This window comes from Parasteatoda tepidariorum, chromosome 12, assembly GCF_982258835.1.
Source record: "Parasteatoda tepidariorum strain Cologne lab strain chromosome 12, Ptep-v5.0, whole genome shotgun sequence".
Classification (NCBI taxonomy): Eukaryota; Metazoa; Arthropoda; class Arachnida; order Araneae; family Theridiidae; genus Parasteatoda; species Parasteatoda tepidariorum.
In genome coordinates, this window is record NC_141766.1 from 55060089 (window position 1) to 55086145 (window position 26057).

At 28.2% G+C, this 26057-nt stretch overlaps 1 protein-coding gene across 2 annotated transcripts in view; it reads left to right on the forward strand.

Annotated features, from left to right (window-relative positions):
* The window catches only part of LOC122269382 (uncharacterized), a 385269-nt gene that overhangs the window by 253684 nt on the left and 105528 nt on the right, over nt 1-26057 (forward strand). Inside the window, exon 2 of one of the 2 annotated variants that reach the window (XM_087155779.1) lies at nt 18879-18960. The exons of the other annotated variant lie outside the window; for it this stretch is intronic. Within the exon in view, the coding sequence (XP_087011905.1) occupies nt 18933-18960 (28 nt within the window). The 5' untranslated portion in view covers nt 18879-18932. The remainder of the gene's footprint in view (nt 1-18878; nt 18961-26057) is intronic. 2 annotated transcript variants of the gene reach the window in all.

A 26057-nucleotide genomic window follows, 5' to 3' on the forward strand; every position in this document is an offset into this window, starting at 1 on the left:
AAAAAGCAGAATTCTTAAACTCAAAAGTTACAAAAAAATGTAAAGAAATGAAGAGAGAATTGACCAATGAACTTTAGAGTATTGGTTGTATTTGCTTTATCGTGTTCCGTCAGAAGTACGTGTACCAACATGTATTACTTGATGCAAATATTTAACTTTCACATGGATTTTATAAATCAATCAACACTTTAAATGTTTGCCCCAAGACGCTGCTTTTGGTTCTTCTTATTATTACGAATAACTAATTTATAAATTCCAAGAAGCTCCTTTTTTCGTGTGTTCTTCATATTTTTCTTACTTATTTCTCTATGAATTATGGGAAGCAATTTTTCTTGTGTTCTTTCTAATTTTTTATTATGCTCTATTAGTTCGGTAAAGCAACTTCTTTTGTATTCTTCTCTAAAATAATCATCAATAAAATATGATAAGTGATATTATACTTTGAGTATCTGCTAATGTTAGAATTATATAACTGTCCTTACGCTGCATAAATCAAATGATTTTTTCATAGATTTTCATTGCTGTCCTACTAATTGAGAATAAAAATAAATTGAAAAAAAAATTAAACTTAAAAAAATAAAAATAATTGCATTTTGTTAACATTATCACTGTGCTATAAGGTTTGCGCTGTGTTCTAGTTCCCCCCCAGACGAAACCTTTATATATTTCACACTATTTTCACGCTATATATATATATATATATATATATATATATATATATATATATATATATATATATATATATATATATATATATATATATATATATATATATATATATATATATATATATATATTTTTTTTTTTTTTTTTTTTTTTTTTAAAATATATTATTTTTACTTTTATGTTTGTTTCAGGAACTCTATAAACTTCGTAATGTTATTTGTGTAATTTATAACTTTTTGTACAACGCATCGTGAAATTTTAGTCTTCAAAAAGTATAAGTATTTACTAAGTTCAATTATTTCTCACATTTAATTTGATGCCTCATAGGCAATTAGTAAGTTCCGTGTAATTCATCTTTTTTTATGCTTATTATAATAAAATTTTGATTCTTCATTTACAACTCGCGAAATATTAAATTTCGTGCAATATAATAATTCTATAACAACATAAATACTATATTCATACTTGTATGATGTCTTAAAAAACTCTAGAATATTTAAACTGATAATTTTATGTTTCAACAAAATGATAATGTCGAAAACTTCTAACAAATAAAATGTCTAGACTATTTTATTTAGTCTATTCATCTCTTTTTGTGCCTACTAAATTTTGCAATGAGAATTTCTAAACTACTTACAATTAAAATAACTAGCAATGAAAAATAAATTAACTTTAGTGTTGCTCGGAATTCTGTTTCATGTTCTGTTTTTCATGAAACCTAACGATTCTTTTAGTTCTTTTAGAATAACTATTTTCATTACGCTACTAAGTTACCAAGATTAGCCAGCTTTTAGAATTCTTTTAGTCTGTACTGAAAAAAAAAGGAATGGGATGAAGCGTCTGTTCCATATATTGTTGGATGTATATTTCTTTTTAAATTAGAGTAAGTGAACAATATCCTTTCCTTATCGGCGACGATATCTTGTTGCCATAGCAATAAAGAGACACCCTATAATCTACCATCTCCCCCGTTAACCACGCCCAAACAACCATCCAGGACAGCAACGTACTTTTTTTCCCCAAGACTTAACACAACAATTCAAAAAGAGCAATACTCATCTTCTACTTCCCACTATTTTCAGGAACTTCAAATGTAATTGAATTCCCTTTTTATTCCTACAGCACTTTGATCTTCCCGAATCGACTCTAAGAGGCAATCACTAAAATATTGTCTTCAATTCAATTCCTAATGCGTATGACTTTTTCAGCATTAAAAACAGTGAATTCTTGAGAGGATCTATTAATTATAGCTCTTATTGCCAACATCCAAATAGAAAAAAAAAACTTTCAACAACTTGATTATATTCTATAGTTCTTAAGAGGGATTGACGCTAAGTAACATAGTGAGTGGTATCTTACACAACGGTGGGGATAGTAGGGATGATTTTTACTACAAAATCACGAGGGTAATTTTTAATAATAATGTTAAATTTAATTAAAAGCAACATTAAAATACACCAATGGTAAATTTTTTAGTAAAACTTCAAAAAAAAATTATTAAAACTCGTAGCGCTTTTCGGTGGTACACCTTCATGTGTAAAGCAAATGGCAGGATTGGTAAAACCAAAATGATATAATCCTAAAAAAGGTTACGTGTCCCATTAAAGAGATAAATATACAATTAAAGGTAATTAATAAAGGTAGAAAATTAATGAATTAATAAATAAAATTAATAAGAATAAGAAAATTATTAATTTTTAAATAATTAAAGAAATATTTAATACATACAGATATTTTACAAATATATGAAAATCATAAATTTTTTAATCATTAATGTCCAACACTTACTCTCAATTTGTGTTGTTATCGTTAACTGTTTATTAATCTTTTTAGTGCGGCACGTAAACTTTATTGGATTAAACCATCTTTGTTTTACCAACAGTGCTATTTGTTCTACTGATGAAGGTTTAAAGATGCGATAACGAAAAGCGTATGGGTTTTAATAAATTTTTTCCTTTTGTGATTTTAAACGTTTTCTTAAATGAAATTTATTAGCTTATGTTTGTAATTTTTATATGTTTTAAACAGTGTAAGTACAAATGAAGGATGAAATTATTTCAAATATTGCCAAAAGCAATTAAGAACGCTTACGGCATATTGGTATAAACAGTTAAGAACGGCAAAAATGTTTCACATAAATGCAATTATAATCACCCATTTTATACATACCGACTGTTAAAAACACCTGAAAATATCTGGGAGGGACGAGATTATATATTTTCTGTTTTTTTTTCCATTTTTTAAATATTTTTTCAAATATTTCTTTTTAAATATTCTTAAAAATATTATATTTAAATAACTTTTCTTCTTCACTTTTCACTAATCTTTATTATATTATCTCCCATGTTTTCTCTCTCTCTCTTTATATATATGGGTCATTCTCACGAAAACTGTCATTTTTCAGTTCATAAAATCCCAAAAAAGTAAAGTGAATAAAAAGCTCTGAAACTTTCTATATTAATAGAAATATGTAATGGCATTATAAAGAAAGTATATATCCTATAAATTATACTTAATATTTAAATTAATTAATTTTTTAAATAATTAATCTATAATTATTAATGTATAATTATTAATTTATAATAATTAATAATTAATTAATTAATTTAATAAATAAATTAATTAGTTTAATAAATTAATTTATTAATTTATTTTTCAAATTAATTAATAAGTAAATTAATTATTTTCACTATTTAAAAAGTGAGGGACTGACACTAATAGTGAGGGAATGATATTTTATTTTAATACATGTTTTTATCTAAGTTACATCTACCTAAAGTTTGAAAATGATAACATACTAAGTATATCTAATATTTATTATAATTTAGTCTTATATATTTAATAGTTTTTACAGGTTTGGGAAATAAAATTGGCTGGCACGATTGAACAAAAACAAATTTAATAATATACTCATCTTGAATCATTCCCTCACTTTATACACTAGTGAGGGAATGACGAATTCAATAAAATTTAAAAATAACAGTTAGGCTTTATTAATTTCTGAAGTCAATCACATACAATTATATTCATACAAGAAAGCAACATATAATTATCCACTTTCTCGATGAAGTTGTATTTTATTTTACTCTAAAAAACGACATGAGGGAATGACAAATGTAAGAAATTTTACCCGGTTTGATTCATTCAAATTTATTCCACAGCAAAGCTTCTTTAAGTTGAAGATGGAAACATACTGCAATTTTGTTCTATGATGCCAGTTGTTAACTTCTGAAGTTTTTATTAAAATATTTTTATTCTAAGATGATTGCAGGTGATAAGAACATTGTTGTGAGGGAATGACGCGAAACACTGGGGACAAAGTTTAAAATAGTGCTGTGTTAATATTTTTATCAGAAATTAAATTTAAAATTTATTTTCTGAATTCTATATTTCAATATTCTCAAATAAAAAACACAAATTTGTAAAAAAAAAAAAATTTATTTCAGAAACAATTTTTTTCTTTTTTTAAATCAGCAGTGGGGACAAGTGAGGGAATGACATATTGGTATATTTTTATTACCTAAAATCAATAAAAAATAAAAATTGATAATTTTATTTTTATTCTTTTGTTAGCTTGCATTCTGAAGGACACTTTCCCTGAAAATTTTTTTTTCGTAAGTTGTAAAACAAACATAAAATATACTGGGGACACGAAAATGACTGTTTTTGTGAGAATGACCAATATATATATATAAATGTTTATACAGAGAAAGTACATTTTAAAGCATTTGTGGCCCTTCTTTGTACTATTAAGATAAGTAATCAGTTCCTGAAAATTCGATCATACGAAGTTATTCTGTGTGATACATATTTTTTTCTTTTCTTTAGGGGGGAGGGGAGAGCTATACATTGAAAGTAAAGTATAAGTAATTCAATAAAAAGTGAAATGAAATAAAAAATTTTAAAAACTCCTTTTTTCGACTAGACTAAAAAGAAGAAAATAATCCTGTTTCTGTCAAACGAAAATAGTTGAACGCAACATTTACGCAAGACGAAGGGACTTTTCAAGGAAGAGCAGATTTTTTGTTTATGTTGTAATGTATCAAACTTTTGGTCTAGAAGTGATTAAAGGTTGCATTGTATTATCATCCAGCACCGAGTACCATCTAATATCTCGATAATAGAGCACGCGGCGGAAATTTAACTAAAAATTTTCATTCGCAATCACGAAAGTGATTTAATAAAACTTATTGCTGACGAAAAAATATCCTAAGTGGTAGACGGATCATAGACTAGAGTTTCTTGCCGTCGGACTAACTGTGGGTGGTCTTCGTGGGTTTCCTCTAAATGTAACGCAAATGCGGGTTAGTTCCATCAAAATGTCCTCCATGGTGGCAAAATTTCTCCCAATACTTGATTCAGAGATTTCCTTGTCTTCTGGATTGGGTTCAAAATTACAAGGCTACGCAGTTGAACATTCGTAGAAGTCTACACAAAAAATTGGGTCTGCTGTCCAACAGCGGTTATAAAATAAAATTACTTATAAATGAAAAATAGAAATATTTTTCGCACAAAAACTTTACCATCTCTTCCTTAATACATAAGATAAGCGAAAGTCTTTAAGCTTTTACAGTCAAAATTATTATTATTATTATCTTCATCTCATGCAAAAAATAAACTATATATTACATGATGATCAGTAGTGATTTCCTTATACACTTATTATTCTTTTCCAGAATTTTTGACAAAATTTAAGTAAAAAAATGCATATATTAATGGCTGCGAATTAACATTTAAGCATGGGAAAAAATCACTATCGAGAACTTTTGAGACATTATAGTTAAAAATTTAGGATGAAAAACATTAAAACGAGTTTGATTGGCTGATAAATTTGGTTTTTCTAATAACAGCTTATCAGCTGGCTAACAGAAATGATTTGATTATTTTATCCTAATTTCTCTTACTAGTAATTTGTCATTCATGTTGCTTTTGTTTTTTTTAGACTTTTGTTTCTTTTAGACTACTAATTTGCTACCTCCAATGTGTATATTTTATGATTTGATTTTTGAAAAATATATTAGGGGCAGAGATTACAGAACATCATGTATCAACCGTAAAGAACATAATTTTTTATAATCAAGAAAAAGTACCATTGCCTTAGTAAAAATATATATATTTTAATATAGTATGTTTTGTACTCAGAACTACTAATGCAAATTTTTTTTAAAAAAAGGTTTCACTGTTAATTAATTAGTAGTTTTCTTATTCCTGATACAAGATATTTGACAGTAAATCTATATTTCACCCGTTAAAATTTATCAGTGTGGGGAAATTAGTTTGCTTCTTTACTTTGCTTCGTAAGTACATGCTTTGAAATATTTCAGATAGTAAAATAGTGCTTATAGGTCATTGAAATGTTCCTGTAAGCACTTTTTTTATAACATAACAACAGTAATATTTTCACAACCTTTTTGTGATCACTTCAAAAATTTTATTTTATTTCTTCTTTTCTGTCTACTTTCCAGCATTACTCTTTGTTCATTTTTCTCTTTGCTGCCTCCTTTCCAACGCTCCTCTTTATTCCATTTCCTCTTTGCAGTCTTCCTTCTTACGTCCCTCTTTACTTTATATTTTTCTTTTCTGCATACTTTCCTATACTCCTCTTTGTTCCTTCTACTCTTTGCTGCCTCCTTTCTAACACTCCTCTTTGTTCCATTTCCTCTTTGCTGCCTTCCTTCCTACGTCCTTCTTTGCTTTATATTTTTCTTTTCTGTCTACTTTCCACACTCCTCTTTGTTCCTTTTCCTCTTTGCTGCCTCCTTTCCAACGCTCCTCTTTATTCCATTTCCTCTTTGCTGCCTTTCTTCCTACGTTCTTCTTTGTTTTATTTCCTCTTTCCTGCCTACTTTCTCTCACTCCTCTTTGCTACTCCTCTTTGCTCCTTCTCCTCTCTGCAGCCTCCTTTCAACACTACTCTTTGTTCCTATTCCGCTTTGCTGCCTTACTTTCCTATCCCCCTTCTTTGTCTTACTTCTTCTTTTCTGCCATTTTCAAGCACTTCTCTTAAGATGCTACCGCGCTAAAATTATAATACTAAAGGATCTTCAAATGCTCTTGCAGTAGCGGTAGTTGTTCCCAGAACTCACTGTAGTAAAAAGTGCGAAGAAAGTGACAACTTCTTCAACAACAAAGCCTCTTATACTGAATGCTACGCTCATCCCTATATTTTAATGTGACTTAAGTTGAATGGTTTCTCATACATTTAAAAATCATTTCTCTTGCATAAAAATGATATAGATTGGTGCAAATGTGAAATCTCAATGTTATAATAAGAATCGGCGAGAATTTTGGTCACTGAGATAATAATTTTTTACCAACGATGGAGTTTCATCAATTTGAAATTTCCCTCCATTCTCATTCTTTGGAGGAATTTTAAAATTCTTTTTTAATTCAAATTATTTTTCTTACTAAATTGTACACTGCTTTCGAAAAAATGCTGGATGATTAATAATTTTGGGTAATTTCTGCAATAATTGTCTATAATAAATAAATTTACCAAATCCTTCAACAGAGTGTTTATGAATATTATGCACGTTTAAAACGAAAATTAAACTTGAAAGATATTTCGAAAAATGCTGGTGATTTTTGGTAAATTATTGAATTAAAGAATAGCGAGGGTTTTTGAACAGTGAATTCAAAATTTTGAAGTTCACACTTCGCCTCGGCTCCTCTGAGGTTCTTCATCTGTGATGAATATCTGTGACAATATCTTTTTTATCTCCGAATTTATGTTTTTCTTATCATAGCTTATGCAATGTAATGACTTTCCACTAGAGCCTAAATTGGTGGCTGATTCAATTTATTCATAAGGAACTATGCTAAACTAAGTTTTACAGGTCTTTTGTATGTAGACAATAAGTTTGTATTTGTATGTGGCAACTTAATTTGAAATTATACATGGTGAAGTTGAAAACGAACTGAAAAATGTTTTTTTGTTTGATGTTATATAACCCACAATATTTAATCACATATTAATAATTTTCTTAAATGAAAGCAATAAGGTGCTGTCACCTAAGCTGTGCCGTCGGAATAACCATTTTTGCAGATTTGTAAGCTCAGATAAATAAAGAAAAAAAGAACTAGATGAACGACTAAAAAATATATTAGATAGCCTATAATAATTTATTAATTTGTCTTAATTTGTAGTCAATCCTCCTTAGATTTTCTTTTCATAATAGCGTTTGTGTTAGTTACCTCTTCTGTCTCTTGTACCATTGAACCTAACATTCAACCATCCGCTCATGTTTTACAGTTCAAGAAAAATCAAATTTTAGATACGTGGAATAAGGAAGCACTCTTTAAAACAATAACTTACCCGGATTAGAAATATTCTTGACTATAGAATATGTCAACCGACCCTCAGAAGTTAAATGTTCCATTCTAAGTTCAGTGAGAGTAGGGCAATTTACTGGAACATTCACCACTGAAAAGGGGCATTTGGGTATAAATCCCACTGGAATGAATTCGATTTTCGCCTCCCCACTACGCTTTAATTAATTACCACCCGCTGACATTTCTAGTTATTTGTATACAACTAGAGAACCTTAGAATCTTATGGGAATTGGGCTAAGCTGTTTCGCTACTGAAAATTCATTTACTCTTAAAACTCATCAGTACTTCTTAAATTTGTGTGGTTCATTTTTACCAGATGGTGGAAGTACTAATGTCTTTTTAGAAGATATTTTTCAACTGATTTATTTGTAGCTAAATTATAATGAGTCAACCAGAAAATATTCTAAACTCTAGAATAACTGGAAAAAAAAGGGCTAAAGCTTATTTATAATTTAGAAAATTATAACTGAAATAGAGTTGAAGGTTTGTAGCGGCATGAATTTCTACGATGATTTCTGTTAATTAGTAGTTTTTTTCTTTCACTAAAGGATATGATTTGTAAGAAATTGGATTTTCTTTTTCTTTCTTTCTTCTTTTCTTTTCCTTTTTTTTTTGAGGTTTTTATTTACATTTTAACAATAATCAGTAATTCTTGAAAGCTTAAAAATTGATAATGTACAGTTTTACAATGTCATATTTACATCATTTACATCATGTTTTACAATGAATTTTCAATGAAATTTAACAATATCAGAGTTTGTATTACTTGATAAATAAACTCTATTTGCTTTAAAAAATTGCACATTGGAAACCAAAGTCAACCGGGTTCAAGCACTCGAAAATGGGCTCCCATATTCAGACTCCAGGAGTGAACGAGAACACATAAAAGTGATATGAAATAAAAACTTAATGTTGTCAACAAAAAAGGGAGAGAAAAAATAAAAGTGAGAAACAAAACTGTGAAAACCACAGTAACCGAAACAGAGAAAAAAAAATAAAAAACAGAACAAGAAAAAACACAAATTTGCCAAGAAGATCAAATCAGAGGAAAATGCACAATTTATGGAGAGGTGGTTAGGAACTGATGACCTTAGCAAGGTAATCAGCATTTATATGAATGAAACAAGATTCCAGGTCATCAAGATGAGCTGATATGACCGGGGTGGAAATAATTTCGATTTTTTTTCGAAACTGAATTTATGCTAAGATTACAATAATGTGCAGCAATTTATTATTTCTGCTATTCCTCATAACAGACATATCTATCGTGCTTCTTAAGACGAAAGCTTGAAGCGCATTAGTTTGTCCTGTGTATCAGAGATCATACTGACGAGGAATGACAAATACTTACTTAATCAGAGGGCGCAGTAGTTTTCAAATGTAAAATTTGTTTTTACTTAGTACACCTACTTTGAATAACTGTTTGAACTCACTTGGCCATATATTTTGTGTGCTGACATGTTTTGTAGCCGCGGCGTATGAAAACAGAGACTTTTCGAGCCCCGACATAAACACGAAGCAAAATAGTTTCAGTTAATACCACTGACTATTCAGGAAAAAAATAATAGCATCCGAAAGGTAAAATCTATATTTTGTTTAATTTTTAAAATGTTTATTAATGTGAAATCTAACATAAATTGCTTGTCTAACACACATGCCTTACAAGCAAAACTTTCTAACTATTTAACACATTTACCATACTATAAAAATTATTTTATTTTATATTTTATAACCGTCATTTAACAGCCTACCCAGTTTTTGGGTTTACGACTATTAATGTTTATCTTCGTAGACTTGTAATTTTGAACCCAATCCAGAAGACAAGGGAACTCCTGGATCAAGTATAGAGTGAAATTTGCCTACGTGGGGGACTTTTTGATGGGACTACCCCTCATTTGCGTTACATGAAGAGGAAGACCATGAGAGCCTTCCACGGTTAGCCTGACGGCAAGGGGACTCTAACCCATGATCTGTCTACCACGGAGGATATTTCACGCACTGTGGTAGGTACAAGCCGGATGCGGAATTCGTATCGACCAGCCATCACCGGGATCGAACCCCGGTACACCTCGTTGGAAGGCGAACGCTCTATCTCCTGAGCCATCACGGCTCTAAGATAATAAACTAAGATATATAAACTATTTACCATGTACCATATAAACTATTAAACACATATACCATTCGGTATAAGAGCTTGGAGATTTTATGAGTTCTGAAGTATACACGAAGCAAATAAGTTTCAGTAAATACCACCACTAACTATTCTAGAAAAAAATAATAACATCCCCCCCCCCGAAATCTAAAAACTATGTTATACATAATTTTCAAAAGGCTCATTAATGAAAAATCCAACTTGCATTGCTTATCTTACACGTATACCATACAACGTAAAGATAAATATATTTCCAATCCATTAAATTTTTAATTTCCTTCATTTACTGAAGATATTAAATTCTAGATTGTGTATTTAATGTTTTTTATTAACTTTTATGTGCTTCTACCATATTGAGATACAATTATGTCCAACAAACCTTTATTTAATGACACACGAAATTCTGCAATGCATTAAAATGCGTTTCTATTTTGAAAGTTAAAATTTCCAATATTGAACTTCCTTTGCAGTAAAGCAAGATAAATTTGTTTCCAATGAAACCACTGAGTTTAAAGGGGTAAAAATTGAACCTTCACAATTTCATTATTTTTCGTGCTCCTTACAGAATAAAAATATTTAAAGCTTCTTTTAGAATTTACGTCACTTAAACGATTCACTTCAAAAATATCAAAATTGTGACTATCTAAAAAACGTTTGTTTATCTAAGTAAATTTATTAACCTAATTGTTTCTACTATCCACACAAAAGGTGGTTTCATTTTGTTTTTCAAGAAATAAAGTACAGGTAGCGTAAGTGTTTTAATTTTAAGATTGTTTTATTTTGCAAAAACAGATCTCAATCTACCTCCATACATATTAATTTTATTACTGGATCTAAATTAATCGCAGTGCATATTAAAACTAAATTAAAAGGTGACAAATGTATATATATATATGTATATATATATATATATATATATATATATATATATATATATATATATATATATATATATATATATATATATATATATATATATATATATATATATATATATATATATATATATATATATATATATATATATATTTTGGAAGTCAGCTTTTATCTGGCTTCATTTAGTCTCGCGTCGGAGGATAAATACATAATATGTAGGGATAACAATAAATAAAATTATGTAGAAATGTAGAAACAAAGAGAAAAATATCGAGACAAATTTATATATTTATATTGTTTGGAAGTCGGCTTGTACACGGCTTCATCCCAACTCTTCGGAGGTTTTATAGTAACGAATCTATAGATTTTATTTTTTTAGAAGAAAAAAATTGTACTCAGCTTTATCCAACGTTTATGAATGTATATAGTAACAAATCCATAGTTTTTCATATTTTTGGAAAAAAATTCGTTCTTAGTTTCATTCAACTTGATTGGAATATATATTGTAACAAATATATATATTTTGATTTTTTGGAGAAAACAAATTATTTTCAGCTTCACCCAATCTTTCAGAATGTATATAGTAACAAATCTATAGCTTTTGATTTTCTAGGGAAAAAATTTGTTCTCAGATTCATCCATCCTGATTGGAATATACATAGTAACAAATATGTAGACATCGATTTTTTGGGGAGAAAAAGTGTACTCAGCTTCACCCAGTCTTTCAGAATACATATAGTAACAAATCTATAGCTTTTGATTTTTTTGGAAGACGATTTGTTCTCCGCTTCATCCAACCTGATTGGAATATATATAGTAACAAATATGTAGACGTTGATTTTTTTGGGAAAAAAAGTGTACTCAGCTTCACCCAATCTTTCAGAATGCGTATAGTAACAAATCTATAGATTCTGATTTTTTTGGGAAACGATTTGTTCTCAGCTTCATCCAGCCTGATTGGAATATATATTGTAACAAATATATGTACGTTGATTTTTTTTGGAGAAAAAAAATTGTACTCAGCTTCATCTAACCTGGTCGGAGGATAAAACCTCGCATATATTGTAATAGTGCAAAAAACATTGTTTTTCCTACATAAACATTTGTTTTTAAATTTTAAATGAATGGACCTTCGTACTGAGAAACATACAATGATTTTAATATCAAATTCAAAGAATATAAGTAATGTATTTGGAATTTATCATAAAATAGGAACGGGAGCAATAAATAAATCATTGATCATGTTCCTCTGCAATTTTAAAGGCTACATGAACTTATAGTTTACAATTGAGATTCTAACGATCCCGGAACTTTGACTCGGAGTATTGTGGAATGTAGCTATCTGGTCATATCTGACTGATATCCCCACATCGCTAATTAACGGAAAAAACGATTTCATATTTTTAAGTAAAAAATGTTTTAGCAATATAAAGCAATAGAGGTGAATCAGTCGAACTAATTTATACAGTCAAACTAAGCAATAGTTAGGTCAGCTCAGTTTCGTCCCTTTCATGTTATTTTTACTTTTTGCATATTTCGCCATGTCTCGAGAAACTTTTAAGCGAATCGAAATTTTTTTAAATTGAGCCAAATTTGTCCAGGAACATTATTGAATGTTTTTCCAAGACCATTATGAACTAACAAGTAAAGCAATTTTTAGATAACTTTCTTTATTATTATATTATGTATTAAAATTGCACTGAATTAGTAAAATTCTATCTAACGCAAGCCTAAACCCTTTCCAGAGATGATGACAAGGAAGAACTACTGCGAATTTCCTAACAAATAAGTTTGTAATTATAATAAAATAAATTTAAAAATACTAAGAAAGAATAAGTATTTTAATTGCTGCAAGTATGTCCTTGTATAATTTAATATATTTTCTATGATAAATTATTTTCATTGCTAAAAATTATGCATATTTGCTTATTTTAATTTAATCAGTTTAAATATAAATGTGTACAACAAATTATAATTCATTTTATAAACAATCTTATCTCCTAAGCATTAAACATGGGATATTTTCCAAATATTAAAGACTTGTATTAGAAATTTAATACAATTCATTTTTAATTTGAGTGGTAATATTGTAATATTCTATTCCACTAAGTGATAGCATTTCTATAAGTTAACCAAATATCTAAGTTGATCACTTAGGTAATGCCCTGGTAAGCAGTCAACTTAACTAGCACTGGGTGCACGATATTTTATCTCTTAAAAATTCATGAAAATGAATTTCATCCTAATGTAAATTATTGGACTAACATTAGTATTTCTGATCATATCATAATATGCTGTTCATAGCACATAATTTAATATTTAAGACCTATATAAATTAATTGTTATAATCAATGGCTCATCGCTTTCTGTAAGTTGACTATCTAAGTTGACATCTAAAGCGATTCACCTGTAAGCCGTTTACTTAACTTATACAGATTTCACTATAGCCTATTTTTTCGAATTCTGCTAAAATGAGCACCCTCTTAATGCAGCGTATTTGACTATGAGTATTATACGTAGTTAATTTGATACTCAATCGAAGCTGTAGATTTAATCATTCACCCTATACTAATTGCTGAGTTTATAATTATTCAACATAAAGGGCTTTAAGCAAACACGTTGCTAATTTGAAGTGCGATATAATGAGGATTTCTGTCTTAGTTATAAACTGGAGGTTCTGGGTATTTAGATTTGGCTTCATAAACTGATAACCCTTCGAATATTATATTAAATGATTTAAACGTGAATATTCATGAATATAAGGTAATCTAGCCAAGTTATCCTTTAAAATGATTTGCTTAAGAGACTACAGGGAAATACATTCCAAATAAATTTAAACACTGGTGAACAATATTAATTAATTATTTTATAACAATGAGACTGTTAATAGGTTAGTGGTTAAGTTAAAAACAGATATTATGATTCAAATTATTGACCTAAGCTATTCATTCGCTATTCTTAAGCTATACTTTCCTTACCACATTTTCTTTCCTCGTATTTTTTAAATCTTACAACAGTTTAACTTTTTAGGATGGTTTTAAACTTATTTTTTACGCAATTTAGGAAAGTATCGAATCTCTCTCCCTCTCTTTATATATATATATATATATATATATATATATATATATATATATATATATATATATATATATATATATATATATATATATATATATATATATATATATATATATATCTGGTAAAAATAAAAGCTCCTTCATGTACACAGTAGAAACATTGTTTTCCAAAAAAAAGATGAAGATTTGTAAAATTGTTTGTCACATTTACTTCAAGATAGATTATCTTAAAATCAGCCAAGTAACAGGACTCGCAAAATAATTTATTATTTCATTAATTACCAAATTCCTGTTCATAAAACTATGTCAAAATGAAAGTCAATTCTGACATATCATAGATAGACTATTTTTAAAAATACGATTAAGTTTCATGTTTGTTATGACAACGGCATTAAAATAAAATTATTTGATATATGAACCTTAAATAGTTACAGTTCACTAGCAATTGCTAAAGTTTAAAGTACGGGACAGAAACGTAAGAAAAGAAAAGAAATAGTACTCAAATACAAAACTCAAAAGTTGATACATAAATTATTAAACATAGAAAATAAAATGCAAATAACTAAATAAAAATATTAAGGTGATAAGATTAATTGGAACTGCACTTCTAAAAATTCCTTAATTCCAAGTTCGAACTTCGTGCATTAATCTTTCGAGCGTTTGATATTAAATTTTAGAAACTTGCTTTCGATAACCATTTGTAAACTTCTAATTTTGAAATATTGAGAAACAACTGCTCGAGATGATTGTTAGATTATAACTCAATTTATTCAAGCTGCAAATCCGCCATCCTTTCTATGCATTTTACGTTGATAGGAATGGTGAAAATATCTTATTCTGTTTGACTGGCCTTGAAATCCTGAAATATGAGATTAAACTCAAAATGAAGTATTCTCGGCGCATCTTTGTAATTCTAAAGCCTGTTTTCAATTATTGAGAATTTAACGTCGAAAAATAAGACTAGTTGTACTTAGCAAGCTGCTCAATAACTAGATCTAGTCAAACAAGACTTTGTTAATTCAGAGTGTCCACAAAAGCCCTTAACCAACCAGTTTTAAACTGATGTAGGTTTAATTAAGAAAGAAGTGTCTAGGTATACTTGAGTGGCGATAAAAGAAGAGACCTTTTACAGTGCTGCCTGGCAGAAAAACTGTAAAAATTAGCGATTCTATTCCTAAGAAATAGTATGGGATAACGGAAAAATATTGATTATAAAGTTGTGGTTGTCTTCAATCTTTTGCCATATCAGTTTTGCCACTTTGCTATATTCTAAGGCCCAAAATAAGAAGCAGTTCTTTATTAACACCGTGTAAGCAATTAATTTTTTTTTAGAAATAAATGTTTTGAAAGATTTTACATGGCAAAACTCGTGGCACAATTTTAAAGATCATGCTTGAAGATTTTACAAGTTATGCCATTTTTACCCATGCAAAATTTTGAACGACTAAAATGAGTTAATAACTTCTTTATAGTTTCAAAACAGCAATTTTGAAATAACTCTATAGGATAAAAATATTAATTTATAATAGAATTATTTTTCAATTGCAGTGGCATTGAAAAAGGCGCGAGTAAAACTGACCATTGATTATTTGCCTGAATAAAAAGAACTCCATTTTTAAAAGCATAATGCATGATCTTTCAAATTGTGCCAACAGCTTTGCTATGTAAAATCTTCCAAAACACTTGAACAAGAAAAGAAAAGAAAAGTTGTGTTTACATGGAGATAATATAGAAGTGTTTATTTACTTTTGCCTAGCACTTGAAATTGCTAAATAACATAAGTGAGTTAAAGAGATTTCTTATTCGGGTAGAGATTTAATTTTAGTGCAGGTTACTAAATTTCATGATTTCATAATGTTGCTATTTTGTTAAAAATAAAATTTTCGAAGAGTTAATTTATTTTGTACATTTCTATTATTGACTGTAAAAGACAGAGAATGGTTGGACTTGAATTTTTCAACAAGAATGCAATACAATATACAGTTACAAGAGATGGCAACCTGTACCGCCTTGTGGGCAATTTCTTTTATATAGAAGCAAGCTTTGTGTTGTTGTTTTTTAATGTTTTAAGTTCAGTAATTTTGAATTAAAATTAATTTTGTAATTATTTCATGGAAAACCTTCAAGGCATGATAAAAGTTTAAGTAATAATGGAAATTTTACTAATGCAAATAAAAATTTTAGTATAAATTTTATACAAAAAAAATTATACAAATAAATTTTAAAAATTCTAATAAATTTTATGCAAATTTAATAGTAAAGCAAATTTTACATTTTATTTCTCTACCACTTTAGCAAATTATTTCGCAAAAAATAATGATGTTGCGTTCCTGCGTTACCGACATAATGTGAAGTCTCACATTGTTTTTGCTTATCTAACGCATAAATATAATGTGAAATATTTCTGATTACTATCTTCAAAAATTATCTTCAAATGCTGAATTGCCAATGTGTTGTTTTTAATTTTGTATTCCTCAACCACTAATCATTGGTCATGAATTCCGCACTTTTTCATTAGATGGGTTTTTATATTTTTCTATTCAATTTCTATTCTAATTTAAACTGAATGAGTCAGATCAGCTAGGCACAAAAATATCATCGGTAGGATCATGGAATACGCGTTGAATGCTATTCTCGTAGAGTACCATCGATTTAGTATTAATTTTTTTGAACTATAACTCTCCGAAGATAATTTTTTGTGCTTGTGTTCAAACATCCCTACACTGTGGAGTGACAAGAGTCTCTTAAAAAAAGTCCTTAACAAGGATAAGTTTACTTTCTATTTTCAGACTTTTTTAAGTTTAGTGGAGCGAACAAACTAAAAAGAAACACCTTTATAACTTTCGATCTAATTGTCTGAATATATCGAAGTACTAACGTGCAATGCGTGAAGATAAAACATATTAATATTAACCCCTTAGCGATCTGTTAATTTTCAAGAAAACGGTCATAAAAGTGCCGATTTTTTTGGCTTTTGTATTTGTATTACGTATTTGATTAGTGCTGCAACTAGTTTAAAATTACCTAACTATCTACAATTACCTTAAAAAATATCTCTCGTGAGAAAAATGAGAAATAAAATGTTTTCCGGGCAAAAGAAATGAATTAGTCTTATTCTTATTGGCACGTTACAACTGGAGTGTTTGGCAGAAACACTCCAGTCCGTCAATATCACGGGACCGAGAAAGAGAGGGCGAAACCTCATCCCGTCATTTTCACTCGAGCGAGAAGGAAGTAGTTAAGCGATCCAAAATTTCGATATCTCTCTCCGTCAAACTATTGGCCCCATATCCCTAAAATTGAGGCTACCTCCCATATTTTATTGTGCAGGAATCCAAATCTGTCGAAAATAAAAGTATGCCAATTCAGAGTAGGCATATATTTTGTTCGATTTCGCAATTTAGAATATCAACAATTTAGATATTGCCACTTAAAATATAGCCAACTAAATATCACCTCTTAAAATTTCGCCACCTCAAATATTGCCAATTTAAAAAAATCGCAATTTCTTTTACACAGAAAAGTAGAACGGAGAAAAAAATTTTATATGAACTGATTGAGACGATTTCTCTTTGCTATGAGTTTTCGAGAAAGAATCCTAATAAAAAAAGGTTATTTTTTCCATCTTTAGAACACTGTTAAAAGTTTCGCTTTAAAATTATGGTAAAATAACTGGAAAACTGTCTGTCCATCCTATTAACCGTAAAGTTTACGGTAAAGAACCTTTCTTTTCCTCGTGATTTTGAAACCATTAACAAAAAGTATGATTATTAAACCATGAATACAAAACTACGTGGTTTTTAACCATTTACAGCTTGCAGTTTTCAAAAACATAAATTTTTTTTTTTTTTTAACAAGACATGGGAGCTTGGCTTTTCGTAAGGTAATGGATATTGGACAGTGCCGGACACTAGAAATTCTTCATGTGTTGAAAGGAATGGAGGAAACATTGTGGTGTCAACACTATGATTCGAACTTCAGTTCTGCCGGTAATAAGATTGACAGATAAGTCCGGTCGGTTATGATATGTATGCAGTTGTACTGAACTAAGAGGCTTTATTAGGTGTTTCTAGTTGGTGCAATAAAATTCTGGTTGTTTAACCGTATTAGGTAAGCAGTTAATAAACAGTTTTTCTCAAACTTAACCGTTTGATTACCATTTTATTTATGGTTATGTGACTGCTTTGATTCAATATGGTAAAATAACCATTCATTAAATTGTTATTTAACCATTTTTCCGAGAAATTTCTAACAGTGAACTTTTTAATAATTAATCCTAGTCAAGGCATTTTGATTCCTTATTTGGTGTATTCACTCTATTGGTGATGACTCTATTGTTTTATTCCAATTTTGGAACGACTCTTACACAGTAGGATCGCTTCTTTACTTATTGTTTAGAATTGTTAGATTTTAGGAGTTACGAAATAAGTTTACCCTGGAATCGTATATAAACAAATATTTCAATACCCTCTGCTTACTGACAAATTATACTTCTGTAAGTAATTAATACTTACTTCTGAATAAATTTAATAAAATTAAAATTTATTTACGCTGAAAAATTTATATTAAAGATAAGATAATTTTCTATCAGTCTTAATACCTTTACTTATTTTTCGCTCGAAGTAAGTATTTTAAAATATCGAGATTTAGTTGCCCATACTGAATTTGAAGAGAAAATATATTCCAAAATTAGATAAGTACAACATTTGAATATCTCTTTTTATTTAATATTCAAATGACATAAGAATTTTAATTTTTCATTCCATTTTTGCTAGAAAATCAACTAGAAATATTGGGGCACTCATTTGATTTGAAGAATAGAACAATGGATGAATTATTTAAAATATATTTCATTAGGTAGGTCAAATAAAATTTACTGTTCAATCTTAAATTTCATCTGATTATTTTTTTTAGATTACTGTGCTTTAGTTGCCGTGATTAGTATTTATGTTTAGTTTACCGATGTATACAGATTTGTCTCCCCGTTTTAATTCATCAAACGATTTTATATTGCTGTTTAGGTTTTCTTTTTCTTATTTTTTAATTATATTTCTTATTATTTGAGTAACTAAAACAGTTGAAGACAAAATTTGCAGGTTGTTTTACAAATTATTATTGCACATTAAACAGAGATAATAGCAGATATGTAGCATACATAATCTATAAGAGGCTATAAAACGAGCATTAATCAATGTTATGGAAAAATTTGGATATTTCTTTATTGATATGGGCTATTTTGTGATACTTGTAGAGGTTAGAGCAAAATAAGTTATTAGCCACATTATTAAAATTGTTCAGTAGAGTGTTTTTTTTTTATAAAGGTTCATTTTGTTCGTGAAAAACACCATGATATCTATATAGCAAATAAGATGATTCTAAATACCATGCAGTATGAAAGTTAAAGCACTCTCTATATATAGAACCATCGTATGTAGTATAATAACACACTTTTTTAACCATAGTTTACGACAACTTATTATATTAATCCCGAAATTAATATCTGTTCACGTCATGATTACCATTTAGCTAATAATATATAATAGTCGTATAGATATCATTTATATAAGGTATATATGTCCGGCAGAACATAGTTTCTAACCAGATATATTTTTCGTTACAATCATAGAGTGGTGGTTAAAAATATATTAAATGATCAATTACTTCTACTACATTTTTTAAGCTAAATGGGAACCCTGGTTAAAATCGTCTTAAAGAAGATATGGGTTCCACATCACTGAGGTATTTTAGTAATATTTTGTTATATTTAATGTTTCCTGGTCCTTTTTTTCCCTTCTGTTTTCTTGGTTAGGTACACTCCAAATTGTGCAGCTACTTATGGTGGTAGTACCTTTTACAGAAAAATGTATTTTTTCCGTAAAGTTTTAGATACAAATTTCCGTTACATCCTATTTTTTAAATGATATTTACTGCAAAATCAATGAATCACTCTAGTTTGAAAAATAATTTTACTGTAAAAATTACAGTATAAAGTTTTAAGATAAAATATGATTTTGCAGTAAAATGAATTTTGCGGATTCAGGGTGCCAGTACTTTTTACCGTAATCTGCTTCGGAATTTTTGACAGTGTACATTTTTAGTAAGGTTTTATGTCGTTTAACTCAGTGCTTATTATAATCAAAAATACACCTGGATCTAGCTGCATACGTCTCACATGTCATTTAACTATGTAATCATGAAATTAAGCAATCTGATCAAAGTCATTAGAAAACTAAAAAATACCATATTATAATGAAGAATATAATAAAAAAATGCCCGCATTTTATGTATGTAATTTTAATAAATATTAAAAAATGTTTAGTGTGTGTTAGCATTCTATTTTGTTTTACAATATAGTGTATTTTTAAATTTACTGAATATATATAAATTATAGGCGTTCTTAAAAAGTAATACCAGGAGTAAATAAGGTCATTAAATACGTATATATTTATTACATTAGATACATTACATTAATTAAGCAGAAATAAAATCAGCACAAATCAGTTTTATATAATTTTCGCACGATAGCTACACTTCTATGCATATAAATATATTTGAATAAATATATACTAATAAGTTATTTTAATGTACTTTAGTAATGGAATATTATTAATAAGTATTTTTATGATTTATCTCTTAAAACAAACATAAGTTTTTAAGCGTTTATTTTCAAATATGGTTCTGTTTTATTGTGCTGAAGTAAAAGAATAAGTAATATAATACTTTAGCTCTCTATAATTTACAAACAGAATTTGACAGATTTGCTTTCTTTAGCATGAGTAGAACGTAATTTAAACTGCCTTAAATAATAAAAATACGTTTTTTTATGTTTATTTAACGATCTTAATCTAGATTTAAAATTATGGGGTAAATATCTGTTTGTGTAATGGAATCACCGATTAAATATTTTTTACGAGATACCTCTTCGAGCAATGAGAAAATTTTAAGAGTTCCTTTTCTATTATTGATCAGTATGATTGTGTTGAAGCAAAAGAATAAATGATATATTAGTTTGGCTTTCTATAATTTACAGACGGAAAACGAAGAAAAAACAGGAAAGTAGAAAACCGTAAAAATTTGATCTATTTGCATTTCTTTAGCATGAATAGAAAGTAATTTAAATTGCCTTAAATAATAAAAATGCGTTTTTTAAATGCTTATTCAACTATCTTAAGCTAGATTTAAAATTATGGGGTAAATATCTGCTTGCGTAATGGAATATCAATGAGGAAATATTTTTAGAGTTACCTCTTAGAACAATGAGAAAATTTTTAGCGTTCCTTTTCTATTGTTGTTCAGCATGATTGTGTTGAAGCAAAAGAATAAGAACATAATAGTTTGGCTCTCTATAATTTACAAACAGAAAACAAAAAAGAAATACGAGGCGTAATACAAAAGTAAAAAAACTGTAAAAATTTGATACATTTGCATTTCTTTAGCATGAATATAACGTAGTTTAAACTGTCTTTAATCCAAAAATATGTGTTTTTTTTATGTTTATTTAGCAATCTTAAGCTAGATTCAAAATTATGGGGTAAATATCTGTTTGTGTAATGGAATATCGCCGATGAAATATTTTTACTTGTTACCTCTTCGAACAATAAAAAAAAATTTTAAGCGTTCCTTTCCTATTATTGATCCATATGATTGTGTTGAAGCAAAAGAATAAGTAATATAATAGTTTGACTTTGCATAATTTACAAACAGAAAACGAAGAAAAAATACGAAAGTAAAAAACCGCAAAAATTTGATCGATTTGCATTTCTTTAGCATGAATAGAAAGTAATTTAAACTGCCTTAAATAATAAAAATAAGTTTTTTTTAATTTTTATTTAACGATCATGAGCTAGATTTGAAATTATGTAGTAAATATCTGTTTGTGTAATGGAATATCACAGATAAAATATATTTTTACAAGTTACCACTTCGAATAATAAAAAAAAATTTAAGCGTTCCTTTCCTATTATTATTCCATATGATTGTGTTGAAGCAAAAGAATAAGTAATATAATAGTTTGGCTTTGTATAATTTACAAACAGAAAACGAAGAAAAAATACGAAAGTAAAAAACCGTAAAAATTTGATCGATTTGCATTTCTTTAGCATGAATAGAAAGTAATTTAAATTGCCTTAAATAATAAAAATGCGTTTTTTAAATGTTTATTTAACTATCTTATGCTAGATTTAAAATTATGGGGTAAATATATGTTTGTGTAATGGAATATCAATGAGGAAATATTTTTACGAGTTACCTCTTAGAACAGTGAGAAAATTTTAAGAGTTCTTCTTCTATTATTGCTCCGTATGATTGTGTTGAAGCAAACGAATAAGTAAAATAATATTTTAGCTTTTCATTGGTTTCAAACTAACAAAAAGAAGAAGAAATAAGAAGCGTAATTTCCGATTTCGCTTTATATCAATTCCCCCCCTCCACCTTACACCTCAATCAATGATAGCCTAAACAAAAATAACTTGATCTTGCGTGAATTCATTTCCAAAATTGCCTAGTAAGAGTGTCAAGAAGAAAAAGTGGCCTCACACGTAAGAGTAAGACCTTAACCCCCTTAAAAATAAATCGAAGTATCGCAACAACAAGGTCCACGTCGACTAGAAAGTGTCCTCATTTTAGGGAAAGATAGCAGTTTAATACTGCCCAATAAAGACCTCAACCTAAGATGGGCAATCGGTCTTCCTTCAGATTATTTTCCGTTTATAATGTCCCCGTAAATCCCTTCTTTAAACACATTAATCTGCCCATTTATCAAGATGTCGAAGACGTTGATTTTTAAGGCGGACGAAAACCTACTTAGCGATAAAAACCTTAAGTCTTGCAGGTGAAGAATTTCGACTCCATTTTTTCTTCCTCATCGACCAGGAGACAACTTTTTTTTTTCTTCCCCAAATCTGGAAAATTCTTGTTCAGAATCAATTTTGTGAAGTATTTGTTATAATGCATCAATCTAAGATAAGATCAAATCAGTGGCGTACGTTAGGTGCACCTCCGAAAGATTTATAGGTGCTCCCTATCTTAGACTTTCTACAAAAAATTGCAACTTGAAACAAAAAAAACTATATTACTGCATTTATAATCATTAGTTCCTAATTTAAGAAAATGAAAAATCGTAATTATGATAAAAAGGCATTATTTAGAAAAGGTACTGGATTGATATTTTGTGACAAGATATTTAAAATTCGATTTTTCAGGAATTATTCAACCAATTTCACTCTAATTTTGTTTTTTTTGCCATATAAAATTACATATTAAATAGGATGTAAGAAATTGTATACCTTAAAATTCAAAATCTTTTCGGCTATTATTAAATAAAATAATAGAAAATAATAAATAGCAACTAAAAACACAATTATCTTTGGATAAACGAACTTTATAATTGTCTGCAACAATTTTTTAATTCGCTTAAAAAAATTCTCGAGATACAGCGAAATGCGCAAGAAGTAAAATTAACATTGAGGGGTCCAAACTTTGCCCCGTTTTCCTGACCAAACTATGATAACTATATTTCCTAGTTGCTGCTACCCCCTATATTTTGTGTGTCAGAAATATGAATCCGTTGAAAAAAATGTATGTTTATTTAGAGAATGTGAGATTTTGCGTCTGATTTCGTAACTTAAAATATCGTCTGCACTTATTAATTAGCGTATTAGAGTTTACCCCCTAAAACTATTAGGATAGAATCCTGGAAGATTCGACCAAGTTATTCTGGTGGTCCGTTTTTTTTTTTTGGAGCATTGTACTTAAATTTTTAAATATTAGTACTAGTAAAAAATTTCAAATTTGAACGGCTTCGGTTAAAAAGTTCTTGAGAAATAAATATTTTTGCGAATATGACGAAAAATACAAATATGACAAATATGACGAAATATTTATTCAAAAAAAAAATCGAGAAATAAACATTTTTACTAATTTATTGCTCATAAACTATTTAGCCTGTTTTGTTCAAATTCTCAGTTTGTAATTCATATTAAAGGATATATTTTAAAATTAGATCAAAGTTTTATAATTTACTATTTTTCTTAATCGACGATTTGCTTGCACTATGCTGTATGTTTATTCAGAGAATGAGCAGTATGTTTATTCAGAGAATTTTGTGTCTGATTTTGCAACTTAAATTACTGTCTGCACTAATTAATTATCATATTTGAGGTAACTTCTTAAACCATTAAAATTGAGTTCTAGAACTTAAATATCCGATCATTAAATCAAAAGTTATTCAGGGTGGTCCGTTTTTTTTTCACCCTCCGTACACACCTCATTGAAATGAAATTTATCTGTATTACGAAAGAGTAATTTTCTATTTTGCAATAAATATCTATAATGAAGTAAATTATTAAAACATTTAAAAAAAAAATCTTTCCATGGCAAATCATAGTGTCATTTTTTCAGGAACGTATGTCCTCAAACTCTGTGTGCCCCTTTAACAGGTTGTTATTTACGCCACTTGATCAATTTTTTAAAGTTCAGAACAAACACACACCAGCCCTATCAAAAATTAGGTTTTTCCCAAGATATACATTGAAATTAAAATATTAGAAGAAGAAGTTATTCATAAAATATAATATCCAGCATATAAATACCGAATATTTGGGCATTTACAGAGTTGATCGATTGCTTTTAAATCAATTAATATGTGGTTCTATAAAAAATACCAAAAATTTAAGATAGATCATCCATGCACAAATAATCATAAGACTTAATTTTTAGCTAATAGGCTAGAAAAATAAATATTTGAGCATTTATAAACCTTCACTTTTTTCCATGAATATGAAAACTTTAATTAATACGATTTTGGAAAAAGTATTTTTTTTCCAAAATCGTAAGAAATATTATATTGCGTATTATATCGTATCGTAAAAATATTGAATCGTATTATATTGCGTAAAAAATATTCATGAAACGCAATTTTCAACGCGTATGTAACTAGTATCTATTCATTTGCCAAGAGTTTTAAGTTTTATTTTTGAGCCATTTTATTAAAGTTTTATTGAATCGTTATAAGAAATTTAAGATAGATCATTAATTTACAAATAATCATAAAACTTTATTTTTAACTAATTATTTAAAAAAAAAATCGATTTGATCATGCATATTAAGGCTTCAATTAATAAGTTAAAGAAATAATTATTTTTTTTATTTGTTTAGTTTTTTAGATACTTTTTTTTCCTATTTTAAAAAAAGTATATCAATTCAAAAAATCTATAAATCATAACTCGAAAAACGATCATTGACACGAAAGAAGTTAGTAATAAAACTTATTTTTGTCTGGCATATTAAGAGTGCAAGTATTTGTAAAAATATAAAAGTAAAACCTCTTCTGTTACTGTTTAAGATATTACTTCATTCCAATTTTTATTGTTTCAGTAATTGACTTCTAATCACACAATTAAATCTACTTTGCTGTGACGTAATTTTATACTTCCTTCGAACGATCCAATTTCAAATTTTTACTAATTAATTAGATTCAGCATAATTAATTTTATTTTAACGGGATGAAATTTTGTCAAATTGAGAGCAAATTGACAGTTAAAAATATTTTTTCGTTGGATGTAAGAAAAATGCAGACAGAATAAATATTTTTTTTTTTATTTGCACTTCATGAAATATGAAACTTTAATTTGGCTTTTATTACTAGTATTTAAAATAATGATGGCTAATTGAAGCAAAAGTTTTGAAAAAGAAAATTACTACTTTTTTTTAAAGAATTTCATGAAAGAATTTCAAAGACCCTTTCCAGACGTTTAAAGTTGTAGCAAAATACTTATTTCAACATTCTATCATATTATCTTAATAATTTCGTTTAAACTTATTTTTACTGTTACATCTTATAATAATGTATGACAGATTGTTCTCTAATTAATGCTCTTATCATACATGTCCTTGTAAATTGAAAATGGTACTCAATAGTTGTTACAAATTAATATTTGCGCTTGAAAAAGGCAAAA